General features: G+C 31.0%; 1 protein-coding gene across 4 annotated transcripts in view; it reads right to left on the minus strand.

The window, feature by feature from the left end:
* Window positions 1–16,174, minus strand: part of LOC117206467 — a 101,342-nt gene that overhangs the window by 67,215 nt on the left and 17,953 nt on the right. For all 4 annotated transcript variants that reach the window (XM_033445818.1, XM_033445820.1, XM_033445819.1 and 1 more), the window contains exons 2-8: window positions 11,132–11,371; window positions 9,754–9,878; window positions 6,744–7,386; window positions 5,170–5,971; window positions 4,915–4,992; window positions 3,606–3,808; window positions 2,503–2,738 (exon numbers count right to left, since the gene is read on the minus strand). In XM_033445818.1, the coding sequence (XP_033301709.1) occupies window positions 2,503–2,738; window positions 3,606–3,808; window positions 4,915–4,992; window positions 5,170–5,971; window positions 6,744–7,386; window positions 9,754–9,878; window positions 11,132–11,371 (2,327 nt within the window). The remainder of the gene's footprint in view (window positions 1–2,502; window positions 2,739–3,605; window positions 3,809–4,914; window positions 4,993–5,169; window positions 5,972–6,743; window positions 7,387–9,753; window positions 9,879–11,131; window positions 11,372–16,174) is intronic.

Raw genomic sequence — 16,174 nt, forward strand, 5'->3', positions numbered from 1 at the left:
AGAAAGTTTGGCAATTATTTGTATAATAACTATTAAAAATAAATTTAATCGAATCATAACATTTCATTGTACGGTATACTAACTACAATGGTTATGAAGAATAAACTCATTGTGATATTCTGACTTAATAGACTACAGATTTTTATGAAAATCTATGTTTTTATGGACACGGCTAAAGAAATAGAAGATTTATTTTACTTATTAACCTACTAACTTGTTAACCGTGACGTCCATTAATCAGATTCATTGATAAAAGTAAAAACAAATCAACTTCAGTTAAGTCAGTTTTAGACCTTGCAAATGTAAATGTGATGTAATATGATACAACTTATTTGTAGCAAAATTAAAACTACGCGTGAAAAGATAGGTATCTTTAAATAGGTACATAAATTACTACTCGAATGACGAGTTAAATCGTTTCTCTTGATTGACAGATTAAAATTCTAATGAATACCCTATTCTTCATATCTTATACGCTTTTGGATATTAAATATATTTTTATATCTTCAAATTTTGTATAAATGTATAAAAATCCACAGACTACTAGTTGAAGATTATATGAAGAAACAAAAAAAAAAAAAAGAAAAAAATATGATATCGATAATATACAATTAATTAACAGTGTTCTGCACTTTAAAGTTCTATAAAACTGAGAAAATGCTACTTATAATATTTTACCCTGTGGTCTTTGAATGTTAACGTACAGGGTATTTAAAAATATATGTTATGGCTCTGGCAGATGATTCTATATCCTGGGATCAATGGAGACCTTCAATTTCAAAGCCAAATTTTGTTATTACATTGTGTAGTTCTCGTCACGAGGAACAAAAGTCTCAAAGCAAGCATGAATTTCAAATCGTCATATTACGTTTGAAGGTGTAGAATCATCTGTCAAAGACATGGCGTAATTTTTGAACACCCTGTATGTAAAAGACTCGAATAGGGGGGAAACAGGCACGAAAGCGAAATGTTACTTGCTGCTACGATAGTTAGTATGAACTGCGACTATTAGTTATGGTTATGCCTTTTAAGAAGCTATAGAATACAAATATGAACAAATCGCTACCGATTTCGCGTTCAAGTACCGATAGCGTTTCTCTGTGTCGTTCTTCTGGTTTATAGCATCCCTTAACAGTCTGTTATGATTGATGAAATTGAAGAAAATTCGGCAAATTATACGTCGTATGTAATATCGATTTATACAGGGTGGTGAGTAACTGGTGGTACAAGCGGAAAGGGGGTGATTCTACGCGAAAAAAGAAGTCGAAAATATAGAATAAAATTTTTTTTTTAATTTTTCCATCGAGACAACGATCTACAGTGAGATCCGTTATAACGAGACGCGATAAAGTGCACGCGTACCGAACGAAAATTCAAAGTCGATTTTCTCGAAAACAAAGCCTCAAACGAAAAATTTTTATTCTATATTTTCGACTTTCTTTTTCGCGTAGAATCACCCCCTTCCCGCTTGTACCACCAGTTACCAACCACCCTGTATACCCGATTGTTCGCTAAAAGAATATTGTTGACAATCGCGAGAAAATAGTCTGCTGTTTAGATTCAAAGTGCAATTCTTTTCAATTACAGAAACATGAATTGTTTCGCGCATTGTTTGCGTTGCAAAGATTTCATCGTTGTTTCTTCTTCTTCATCGTTGCGTATTCTTTTGTTTGTTTCTTTGTTAGTGAATTTTGCTTACTGCACAACAAGAAACATGATGTTGTGCTCGAAATCATTGACTATTAGTAGAATTTATTGTTATAACACAACAGTCGAAAGAAAATAATTGGTAACTCATTAGAATTGAATGTAAGTTCTATTTTTATAATAAATGTATTTAAAATTCTACATATTATTTGGAGACTATCTACGAAAATATTTCTTAATAAAATAATGGTTTATTAGAATATCAAATCAATTGACTTGTATAATTTATTTTAATATAAATGGATTTAAATTGAGGAAATTATTATCAATATAAAACACTGAGTTAACCATGAGAAGCTATATTAAAATTAAAAATTAATTTTATTAAATTTTCATTTTGTTCTGCATACACTTGTCTAAAATATTTCAATATATCTTATCGCAAAATAGAGCAAAACATATATGTATATTCTGGAGAATGCTACAGAATGAATCTATATCTTTATTTTATTAATTTCATTCCATTAACGACTAGTACTTTATTAATATATTTATCAACTATTAATTGTTTATATTTAATTATTTATTCAATATGTGATATTCAAATATTTTAGTAATATGTAATAATACTTTTCAATTATTATGTATAAACTTCACTTGATATTCGTAATTATCTATGTTTTAAGTTGTCTGGAATATATTACAAAAATAAATGAAGATACAAAAAACATATTATATATCTGCACAAATAATCATATGTAGAATGTATTTGATATTATGCGTGCACAACGGGATTAAAAATTAGGTTAGTATAATACAGGTAATAAAAATAAATAAAAGATCATGTTTACATACCTTGAGCGTCAAACTGTCGCCTTCTACGAAGCATGCTTCTTCCTTGAGATGAAATGGGACCTGTTCTCCCATGATTATCGTCGTGAGGATCATCTTCACCTGCACTTGTTGCGCTATCACGTTGCACTACTTCATCACTTCCGATCGTCGATGGAACCGCACTACTTCCGTTTCCACCGAAAAACTTCACTTTCCTAGCCAGTTCCACGTACCCATGAAGACCAGTTTCACTTAATCTAATCGGGAAGAAGAAACAAAATAAAAGTATGACAGAAAATCTAAAAAATATATTAAGATAATTAATTAATTATCGAAATAAGTAATACTTATTTAATGTTATTTTTAACGAGTGTTTTATATTAATATTAATAATATTATTACTAATTCAATAAATATAAAACTATGTGTTATGACTTACAAAGTAATTCGATTAGTCGAAGCACAATATCAGGTTTTGTTGGAAACGAAAATTATAAAAATAACTTTTTCACTGTTTGATAAGTTGTCTTATAACACGATTTTCACAGATATTCTTGATACACTTTTCTTTCAAATGAAATCTTAACAATAAAGATACTAATTTTTCAACTGTAGATACATGTAACATTATCTCTATCTAAATACGATATGGAAATAGTTTAATATTAAAATAATAGTAATTTAATGTTAAAATAGAAAATTTGAGAAACTCAAGTATGTATTGAGAAAAGCAATAAATTTGTATCAACATTGCTTTTACCTTTTTACACAAAATAATGAAAAGTTGCTTGTCTCTCAAATATCAACAACTTTATAAAACGAAATTCTACGGTTCAGCTTTCTTTTATTCAAAGCAAAGACAAAAGATTCAAAGAAAATGTGCTAGACTTAAAAATCTGGCACTTCAGACGTAGAACTACGTTTCACCGCAATTATTGAAATTCTTTTCACTGGTTCGATTTCTAATTCATGTATAAGAGTGGAAATTTCCGCCACTACTTGCTAATGATTGATTATTCCGGTAGTAAATAGTTGATTATTCGAAGTGCGTGTTAGATACGGTAAATTAAGTGGTAAATTAAATTTCGCGACTTGAAGCGTCGCGTGATTCAATTTACACACACCTGACACTCTCGCTACCGCTGCTCTCGTATCTAGTGCTATTAGATTCCCTTCTGGTCCTTGTAATCGCATCTCGTATTCTTTGGGACGCGGAGCACGAGTCACCCGTTTTCCGTGGAAGTGCAGGAGTTGGTTCGCTCTCACTCTCCCTTGGGCTGTATCTCGACGATCTAGTGCTCAGTGGACTTGCTTCCGGAGATAAGTGCTGTAAGGAATTCAGTATTTGTTTGTATTTCTACTATATTGTAGTATAACAAATAATAGAAAAGTCTATAAAAGAAATAATATGGCTATGTACAAATCGGAATATTTTTTATTTAAGTAATGTATTAGTAATCTAAGTAGTGTCGCATTTAATATCCTCAAAGATAGAGAATTTTAATTATTATTCAAACGATTTAATTATTTTTTAGTAGTTTAAATAATTGTAAATAAAACAGTCATGTTATATGGTAGAGGAAGAAATTCTGATAAGAAATATATTTTTTAAGCAGAATCTATATCCATAGAATGTTAGGCCAGAATGAAAAATTATGTTAGAATTGGAAAGAGTTATTTAGAAATTACATACAATTTTCTTGTTTTTACATCTGTCCTATCTGAACTTTTTTTTATATTTTCTAAAGACGTTAATGTTTGTGAATGATCCTTAACTTTACGAAACAATTTTTAATACATAAAATATTGGACATACTGTTGTAGAATTAAAATTATTTAAATGTTATAAAAATAATGAACGCTGTTTGCTTTATTTATTTGCATGACTTAAGCATTTTACAAACCACTCTGTTTGAAAATAACGATGGCCACGTTTTGTTGACTATAACTTGATTGCTATGTAGACATTGAATTTAATGGTCGTGCTCATAGGTACGGAAGACAATGGTAATTCCACATATAGGTATTATATAATGAAGAGTACAGGAAAAAGTTGTTTTGTATAATATTCAATAATAATATATTATAGTATTTAATAATAAAATGTTATATAATAAAATATTATTGAATACTATCAACTCCGAAACTTCTCAGGTGCGTGTTCAATTACAAAAATAAATTTCTATTTGCTTTCGCTATGATTATAAACTAGGCCACGTGATTCAGATAGTGATCCATTAAATCATACTTATACTTATCCGTTAAATGTTGTACACGAAATAATGTTCGACATATAGATAAGTTTTATCTCTCACTTTATATATTGTTTTTCTCCGATTATTATGAGAATCGTTATTCATGCATCGACACCTATACTCTTAAAATGAGTACATTAAAATCAACGACAAAATACATAAAATATAGTTAACTTACACTGGAGCAACGTTTATTTGGAGTATCGTCCGTATCATCAGGATTGGAAAACTCCTCCTTTGAAAACTTCCGACGTACCTATATCGAATACAGTTGCAAAGTAAAATTAGATCGATACTCAACTTAATATGTATTAATACTTGAAAGTATTAGCCTCATAAAAATCTAATTAACTTTCGAATTCTACAATAAATTGAAACTCAATCAAATCTTCAAACTACCAAATCCTTCGTAACACAGCCACCAGATACTAACCACTTGAAAATCGTCGGATTTCCTCCCACATGCAGAATCTTTCCTGTCATACGTTCCAAACGCGGTAACATCGGCCTCGGAATTTTCGATCAGGCTTTCAGCGATCTCCTTCATAGAGTCCGTGTTCTTATCGTTCTCCAATGCTTGTGCCTCCTCGACTATCAAGTTTTCCTCTTTGTTCGCCTCCTTTTCTCCTTTCTTCACGCCTTCTTGTTCTTCCAACAGCTTCTCGTCGGTGACGACCACGTCGAGCATCGTCTGTTCGTTGGCCGCCGCCTCGGCTTTCACTCTCTCATGCTGGTTCACGCGTGGCCCTTCCTCGTCATTTCTCGACGACTTGCCATAGAGGCTTTCCTTACTGCCCTCTCTGTCCGGTGCCCTCGTCCTGCCTTGTTCGTGTACCGTCGACTTCGATTTCGACGTGGTCGAGACGCCCACGCGTTCCTCCGTCCTCTCCTGCTTCTCCTCTTTCCCGGCTTGCTTTCCTTTTGCAGCAACAGCCGCGTTATTCGCATTTGAATTCGCGCTCTCCCTACCCACGTCTTCGCGGCTGTTGTCCCGCCGGAATAGCCGAATGCCGTACTTAGAGTCCTCCTTCCCTGTCGATTGGTTGAAGAACGATGCTCGGGTTTCTTCTTTCCACTCTTTTCGGTTAGACTTGAATACGCAGCGGATATCGTCCTTGCTATCTTGGCGCTTTAGTCGGTCTTCCTTGTTTTTTGGAGATAACAGTTTGGGGATCAGGCTAGGTAAGCTTATGTCCTCGCGACTTCGACGCAAGTCGTCGGTACTACCTCGGTATCTGGAAGAAATTCAAATGCTGTTTAATAAGATGCATAACGTAATATAATAATATAATCTATTGTATGTGTAACATCTACAATGATGTATAGATATCTATAACATGGATGTGTTACTTTCAAGTACGGTAGAGCCCCTCTTATTTCGGTTCAATTTCTTCCTTTGAGAAATCAATTCTTGAGATAGCATTCTCAGTATCGCGCATTAATTGTGGGAATATAAACATTTCTGTTCAAGCTATTTTATTATCATTTTATTTTCAAGACATGTTTCCTACTGATCTAAGTTCGCTTCTTAAATCGATCATTGTTGAGTGTCAGTATTTCATATCCGATGTTTCCCTAATTTGTTTTCATATATTGTTTATAAGCACGTAAATATTCTAAGTAGAATAATCGCTAATAAGTATATGACACCACTATAATTCCAAAACGATTGGATGCGAACTAAGCAGGTGTCAATAACTCGCACGATTACACATTTTCACGTTTCCTTTGAACGTTAACAATCTTAACTTTGCAATTTTTGTTTTAGTCGAAACGATTTCTCGAACAGTTTTACTTGCATTGAAACTAAACAGAACGTGAATTATCAGACGAATCGCATAAATAATACCTAGGTCATCATTGAAAATCACTGAAAATCAGGGTACTTTTGAAGAATATTTCGATGATTCCTATGGGTGTGTAACGAAATTTTTGTTTTGTTCGAAACGATTCCTATATAATCCTATATAATCGAAACCTTGATTGAATCCGTGATTGAATAAATACCTTTGAGGGATGAGAGAACGTTTGGATGATTCTTGGGGGCTTCTAATGTCTTCGAATTCCTTGCAGCTTCTTTTAAATATTGGGATATTCGATTTTCTATCTCCATGTTTAATTGGAGATTTTATCTCTGGTGAAATAAACTTCGACAATATTCTCGGTGGTTTTATCAATGAAATTCTTGGTATATTTTGCTCTTGGCTACCTGTCGTCTCGTCTGGCTCTTCGATCTTTGTTTTATTGCAGCTGGTGCTTGCAGCGGATCGGTCGTTTTTCTTCGTTTTTATAGCATTCGACGATAGCACTTCCTCTTCCTGTTTATTAAACAGCTTTTCTATTCGTTTCGCATTCGTTCGTTCGTTAGTTTCGACTCGTGACGTCAATTTTTCGAGAGAAATCGATTCGCTTTTTGTTATCGCATCTTTGCATGGGTCGTCTTTCGTGGAACTATTACTTTCATCGAACTGTTCATTCGCATCCTTGGCAACTGCTTCCTTTTCATCAGAATTCCACGTTTCTCTGTTAACGGACTTTACGATTTCATTCTTGTTAATGATTTCCCGATATTCTTGATGACGAGACGGCAAACTTCGATATATACGCAATTCTGGCGATTTCCTTGCTGCGGACCAGCGTGTGGGTGGACCTATACACAGAACGTATGAATAATTTATTGGATTCTTTTGATAAGAAAGTAAAATTTTCGATACGTCAAATATCGATAAAAGTACTTGCATTGAAAATGAATTCAAATTTTTAGATTTATTATAGTAATCAGTTGGTCTGCTAAATGTACGACAATTTACAACGAGGAGCAAAACTTGATGCAACATCTTTGAAACTGAGTAACATTTTTAAAATTGGACCAAACGATATAGATTTTTTTGAAAAGTTACGGAGATTAGTTTACTAAATGACGTATAAAAAAAATTTTCGGAAAACTGCAATTGACCGAAATCGCGAAGAAAAAAATTAACGTTCGCTTTCTGCAACTTTATTATCGAAGCATGTAGAAAAATTTAAACAACACATTTTATAGATTTATATCAGTTATATATATGCTGAAAATTTTATTGAAATCGGTTGATGTAAAAACAAGCGACAGGCATCGAATTATGTAGATTTTGGGCCGAAAGACGCGAAAACTGGGATTTTCGCCATTTTATAGTTCATAGCGACGTTAACCAATTTTGATGAAATTTTCAGCGCGTATATAATTAACATAAATCTCCAAAATGTGATCGTTAACGTAAATCTTCGAACTGCTTAAATTATCATTACAGGTTTGGATAAAAAAAAGTTGAAAAAGTGACCTTTCCTTTTTTTTTCCAACCAATGGCAATTTCCTCCCATTTTTTTATATATCACGTGGTAAATTAATCCTTCTAAATTCTTAAGAAAAAAAATCCAAGTCGTTTCGTCCAATTTTGGAAAAGTTATTCAGTTTCAAATGATGTTGCATCGGTTTTGCTCCTCGCGTATATATGTGTGTGTATGTATGAATTATGATATATTTTACGCTATTCCTAACAATTTTACTATATATAATGTAGTTAGTATTGGATCTAATGAACAGAAATATTGGAGTAAAAAGTTTATAGAAAAGAAATTTATAATCCTTAAGATCTTTTCAATTATTTCTTGGCTGTAAGATAATGACAAAATTTATATATAGGGTGGTTGGTAACTGGTGGTACAAGCGGAAAGGGGGTGATTCTGCGCGAAAAAAGAAGTCGAAAATATGGAATAAAAATTTTTTTTTATTTTTTTTTTAATTTTTCCATCGAGACAACGATCTACAGTGAGATCCGTTATAACGAGACGTGATAAAGTGCACGCGTACCGAACGAAAATTCAAAGTCGATTTTCTCGAAAACAAAGCCTCAAACGAAAAATTGTTATTCTATATTTTCGACTTCTTTTTTCGCGTAGAATCACCCCCTATCCGCTTGTATCGCCAGTTACCAACCACCCTGTATATCTATTTAATATTTCTATTGCATAAGATATAGTAGAAATTGAAAGGCTCTAATGAAAAAATATAATAGAATGGTAAAATATTAAGTTGTCCGAAAAGTGTCTTTCTTTTACACACACGTCTTTTACAACGATGCATCTTTATACAAACATGAAACTTGACCTGTCAAACGTTGTGATTTTTATCTTAATAGAACAAAATGCACCATACGTAATTCGATAAAATAATATAAAACGAAAAATGTTGTGCATCCATTATTTCCTCATAAAATGAAAGAAACTTTTCGGACGACCTAATATTTTGGTTCCAATTAATTCTTTATGAACTTATGAATTTTTGTTATTACGGATTTCTGTCAGAAATTGGAAAACAATCAGAAATTTGAATAAGCTCTTTTTTGAATAATAAATTTAGTAATACAATAAATTGTTGCAGTCTGTATTTCCATCATAAACATTTATTATAAACGTTGAGTTATATTCAGTGAATATATTTCCCACATGCTTCTAAAATAGCGTTTTCAAATATATATGATTTTATTTTTCACGTTTGACTTATGTTTTCCAAAAACGACATTCTTCCTTCCTTTTTTATTTCTTAGATGAAATTTAAGTCCTCTTTTTGGAAAACTAAATTGATTAGACATTGCATTAATTCAATGAAATGATTTGCTGCTATATGTTTGTATACAAATCCATATGTAACTACTGTTGCATAACTGCTATTTATTTATTTATGGCATTTAATGTGAAAATAAGAAGATAATACTATATATACTGTAGTACATTATATATATAATACACTATATAATATATAGTATATAGTATATAGAAGATATATTATATTTGATATTTCACATCGATATGTTAATTATTTATATGGAATATGCTATTACGTTCAAGTCTGTATGTATTTAATTCATATGAATTTATACAATAATATTATTATGATTCTAACATCGCAATAAAATGTGGAACTTGACATTAGAACTATAAATATAACATATATAGAATAAAAAAATAATATTCAACAAACCGTTGATTGTCCAAGCTCGTCGGATGCTGCTTTTCAATAATTCCACAGGTGACGCTGCTTTTCCATTTACAGATTTACATACTGAATTTACATAAGTCCATTTCTCAGTAACAACGTGTAATTCCCTAAAGAAACAAAAGTACTAGTTCAATTTTTGCATAAGAAAGGTGGAAGCAAAAATACCTAATTTTTTAGTAGAAAAAAGGCAGCAACACTAACAAGAGGAAATACTTTTCAATTACCATATCAAGCCATTCCATAAGGAACGTTATTTCTTACTTGTCTTAAATTTTGAATCCAAAATTAGGTCGTATGTAAGGAAAACAGTACAATCAGTAATTAGAAAAATTACAAATACGTATATATATATAGAAATAATCAATACTGATGAATCGTGACGAAAATGCTCAGAAAATAGCGATGTTCAGATGAAAAGCAGAAATATTAAATAATATAAAAGAACATAATTTGAAATCTGTATGTTAATCTCTCTAATCTTTAAATTTTTAATTACTTCGCGCTCCGCAAGAGCTTTTTCAAAAAATAGAAAATTCAACAGAATGCGGAATTTGAAGACGATAATCAAATGAGAGTGACCTATCAATTGTCAAAAGTTTAAAAATTTTTCAGGGTGATTAAACTGCCAAAAAATTGATACATATATTCAGAAAACAATGAATATCCATTAATACATACGATAAACTCCATTTTTCAAAGATTTAGAGTTACACGTATAATGTATATAATACATTACTTACAAAATGATCTAATGTCTTTCATACTTCATAGTTAATCAATACGTATAAAAATTTACAAAATGACCATAATAACTAGTACTCTTAATAATCATACGATCAACTACAAAGCCAAATGCTTAATTGAAGCCTGTCGCTCACTTGAAAAATATTGAAATAGTTTGTTAACTTTATTTTTATAAATCTATATTTAATACACTAGAATTTTATATAGATTGCATTTTATTAATTTTACGATATAGACATACAAAAATTTACAGCGATTAACAGAACTCATCAAAATTTATTTTTATGGTGGCTTAAGAGATTAATATAATTTTTGACAAAATCTACATTTAATATAATATTTTGTACGACATTAAATCTTGGCAAATTTGCCGTATACAAAAAAATATTGCATTATAATAGAGTATTTTAAACCTTACTTTTAATATAGATTAAAACTGCATTACTTTCAAACGATTTAAAATCGTGTCACTTATTTTATAAAAAAGAAGATAAGCAATCTTATAAAACAGAAAAGCACAAAGAATCAAGGAAACGTCGGAAGGAATCTTAGTAGAGTCGCGAACAACGTAAGCTATGCAAAAAGGAAACGGTGTAACAATGGAAGAATTACTCACGCGATCTTATAGCAAATGTTACAGATCCATTCGACGTCTTTGTTATCGGCAGGGCTCCTGACCTCGATACGGCACTGTCTGCAAACTCTGTGCCTGCAGCGTGTGCACAGAGCACCGGTGTTGTAAAATCTACCAAACGGTGCACCGCATCTGGTGCATTTACGTCCTTGGTACGATAGTTCACCCGACGCCTTCAGTAGTCCCCTCCTTCGGAGGTATTGCAGATCAGCCTTCAGTCTTCTGTAAAACGTACAGTTCCTTTGCATTACCCTCCCGATTGCACCTTACTGTCGGCTTACGATAACATCGTACTTGCATTAATCACAGTGGTGTGCAAAAGTTTCCAGTCAGATAGATTTTTCACTTCCTATTCCAAAGATGATATCTAAGAATTTTAAATAATATTGACTATAAGAACATGGTAAGTAATGGTAGCAATAATAAGTAATAGTTATATGATATTAATTAAAATTCTTAAGAACATCATCTTTGGAATATGAAACGAAAAAACTTTCCAGAAACTCTTGAATACTATTGCAGATCCTACTATGAATAAGAATACAAGAAAAATGTAGATACCATGTTCCTCGAATTAGTGTAACATTTTTATTCTAAGATAGCACAATGATAGCTCCATTAATAAACGACCAATTGTCATTGGTTGAAACAGATATAACTGATACTTTATTTTATATTTTATATAAAACCATACATATGCGGATTATTTGTGCAATAGTATAAATGTAGTAGAATATATGTATATGTATATGTAAGACACTTTTAGATAAAGTAATTAAGCGTTATCAATACGTTCCATTGACTAAAATCAAGTAGAAAAATATCTTGTTACATCTCACTAAATGTCTTATAGCACATGTTCATTATTCGACTTAGTTTCTTTTCAAGATTACAATTATGAACTTCTAAATATTAAACATAAATGATTATAATCGAAACAAATAAGTTGCAAAACAAAACATTTGAAAGCTGTCTTTTTGAGGACTAGTTCTAGGATAAAATAAGTTATAATTCTAGGATAGGGTAGATTTGCTTGAATATCAATGAATTAGGAAATCTAAATATGCAAAAACATACAAACTACGCATGATATACAAAAATATTTTGAAGGTGAAGCGATCCATTTTGATTTTGATTCTATAACTTTATACATAAAAATATAACTATGCGTAAGCAGCTTATTCGTAAATACTCTATTCGAAATGGTGATGACAGTTTCCCAAACCCTGATTTATAAGGTACTACACCTGATTTTGTGACAAGAGTTTGGAAAATTGGAACTAACGATATTAATAGTTTATCAGATATTAACATTAACTGTTTCCGATTAACTACGCTCAACTCGACATTTTTTACATATACAGGGTGGTTGGTAACTGGTGGTACAAGCGGAAAGGGGATGATTCTACGCGAAAAAAGAAGTTGAAAATATAGAATAAAAATTTTTTTTTTTAATTTTTCCATCGAGGCAACGATCTACAGTGAGATCCGTTATAACGAGACGTGATAAAGTGTACGCGTACCGAGCGAAAATTCAAAGTCGATTTTCTCGAAAACAAAGCCTCAAACGAAAAATTTTTATTCTATATTTCCGACTTCTTTTTTCGCGTGGAATCGCCCCCTTTGCGCTTGTACCACCAGTTACCAACCACCCTGTATTTGTTATGTTTCTTGTTTATAGAGTTTCTGTATTAAAATTGCTAATGCAACTTACTTTATAACTTTTTTTACTTTTCTTGTACAATGTTTTCATTATTCGATATTGCAATGTAAATTAGGTGACGTAAATGTTATTTATATGATTCTGAATTTAGTCTAAAAATATGCAATACAGTTTCCTAAATTACTATCTTTCATCTGTTTTTCTTTCTTTTGCTAATTTTTAATTATTTTAAGTGATTTAATAGGAAATAGTAATAAAGCACATTTAATAAATGAAACAGAATTAATATGAACAGTGGCAAGGAAATGTACGTTATATAAATTAAATAAATGTGCGTAGGAAAGTTGCTTTAAATTTTTGGAATTTACCAAATGTCCAGCTGGACAAATTGTAAAGTACAAATTAAATAATAAAAAAAAATTCTTGGAATACCTTGAAATCGAATATTTCTTCTGCTATTTTATTTTCTTAATACAAAATCACGATTTCGATCAAAATTACAAATTCAAAGTTTTCATCAATTCCTGGAATTTATTTTGTTGCAATCATATTCCAATTTAAAATCGATTATTTCTTCTACTATTCTATTGCCCTGGTATAAAATCATGATTTTCATCCAAATCTTTGAACAGAATTTCAAAACCTGAAATTTACTTTTCTAATATAAACTTGGGATTTCCAATAAAATTGAGAACTTTGGACAATTTCCAAAAATTGAATACCTTTTTCGCTGGTATGTTTTTTTAGTACTTACAAAGCTTCGATTTTCAATAAAAATTTGAAGCTACTTCTCTTCGTATCAATGCTGTAACACGTGCTGCATGTACAAAATAGTATCTGAAGTATCGAAAATATATATTGACTTTTTGGTGCCATACCTTCATTTATCGCAAAAATGTTAACGTAGACAAGCACAAAAGAACAGAGCACATTTAAATTCTAAACAATTTTTTAAAATAGATTGATTATTGCTTATAAATTACCTGGAATTAAATGTCAACTACTGCTTGGACCATAAAAAGTTGAAGTTACCTGCAGTTTTATCTTACGGGATAAGAATACAATTAGTTTCAGTTCTTCAAGCTCTACCATTATATGAATGCTTATCAAAAAATCAAAATAATCGTACCGGGTCCTTGGATATTTATAGTCCTCGAGACTGCGGATATTTGAGTAAATTTATATTTTTAAAAAAGCAAATAAAGAAATAGAACTTAATCAGAAATTTGTTTTACATATTAAACATTATAATAGGTGCCAAGTTTTGCATTCTTTGTATTTTTGCATGTTTAAGTTTTCTACAAATGCATAAAAACTCGTTGCCTAATCGTTACATTAACTCGAAGATTATTGTATCAATTTCTTGTTATTACACAACGACAATTAATTGAAGGAGGTTTTGCGTCTTTTCGACCATACATACCAATTTCACATTTCTAAAGCTTGCTACTTGCATTTCAGGAGAATGATCTTCTAAATTAATCATATTGCAACTGATCCCAATATAAAATAAAGAAAAAAGGTATTTTGCGAAAGCTATTATTTATTATTCGTCGAACATGCTAGGAGAAATTAACAAACTACAAATCTTCGTGCATTTATAAAAAGTTCAAAGATGCAGAAATGTAAATACAGAATTCACATAGGAAACAAAAGCACATAAAATATCCAAAGTATAACTCAATAATATTTAGAGCAAATGAAACAAGTCTCTGTTTAGATTTCATCCCCTCAACTTTAAAGTTTATAAAAATACATAATCTACTATTTAGCGAGTCTTTAACGTTTATTATGCACTATTGACTGGTCGATGTGAGATCGTTGCATTAGTTTTATTGATCGATGAAAACGAACAAGTTATGACTAGTGACATGCACACACCACAGTATCACGACTATGCCCCGTTAATGCTACAGTACTCACGCAATGAACGCAACAGACGCACGTGATGTATTCCTGTGGAAATCAATGACTGTTCTATCCCGCCGAAACACGCGTCACCACGTTTGGTATCTCAGTTAACACCAGAAAGCGATCTTCGCTTGTGACATTAGGCAAAGGAGAAGTGTGTAAAGTACAGCACGTGTTGAATATATCGAAAAATTGCATTGGTATCTTATTTAATTAACGCACTTATTACATAACGTTTAATTATAACACATTTATGTTTACTGTTAATTGAAAACATGTTGAAATGGAGTTGCTATATGTATAAGAAATTGTGAGAGATAAGCACTTATATTCTCTCGTTCCTTAAATGCATGATTTTCTAAATATTAAAAACCTTTTGAAATTGCCAATTATTTCATTGTTTCTTATTTCTTAATTACTTATTAATGCGTACATACAATATTATACATTTTAAATATGAAAATACCACATAATATAATATTAATATACTAAATATGAAAACAAATCGAAACCTAATTATTATGAACATATAATAAATTGGATACTTTTGATAGTATACTATAATTTTCAATGTACTTTAACGTAATAACATTTTGAATGTCAAAAAAATAACACCTACTATATATAGAATAATATAGAATAAAATACTAAGACATTGCAATTTATAGAAAGATTATTAGACGACTCTATATATTGGAAGATATAGTAAATTGATCAAATATTACAAATATTACTTGTTTAAATTTACCTTAAGATTTAAGATTATTTATAGGTATTAGTCTCTTAATGGTCTTTTTAGGTTTTACTATAAATAAAATTATGGAAATACGTCATTTGTTTTCTTTGTGAGAGATTAAATCATATATTAAATCATGTATCATAAATAATGAATTAAAAAAATTTACAAAATGTGCGGAGTTGGTCAATTTAGCTTCTAACAGCATTTCATTTATATAACATCACAAAATTGGTTATCTCTCTCATCATTGGATCAAATCGGGCTACATAAAAATGCGCTCGCCTACTTCAGAAGTGTAATCATAACATAAATTGTAGTAGTTTTTTGCGAATATTTCGGAAACTAAGGCCAAAGGGCGGTAACACGTATAGAAAAAAGTTGTTAAGAATGTTGACTTTGACAACATATTTCAAGGTCATTAAAATCGACGAAGCATACCCTTTTCTATATAATTATCCCATTTTTCCACAAATTCCAGTATATTTCGCACACAAATTAATTAAAAATTTTACACAATCTATCGATCACAATCTAATCCACGAAATATCTCATGTCCTCGAATATTATGCAGAAAGCATAAAAAGCACTTGAGACTGCAATGTGTTAACAGAATAATTCGGATAAATAAAACGACAGCTTCTCTGACTTTTGGTCCGAGGACAGTAACTCTTGGGCGATCGCGCAGTTGCCGTATCGCTTGTATCTAGCTTCT

This window comes from Bombus bifarius, unplaced genomic scaffold, assembly GCF_011952205.1.
Source record: "Bombus bifarius isolate JDL3187 unplaced genomic scaffold, Bbif_JDL3187 scf7180000008007, whole genome shotgun sequence".
NCBI classification, from domain to species: domain Eukaryota; kingdom Metazoa; phylum Arthropoda; class Insecta; order Hymenoptera; family Apidae; genus Bombus; species Bombus bifarius.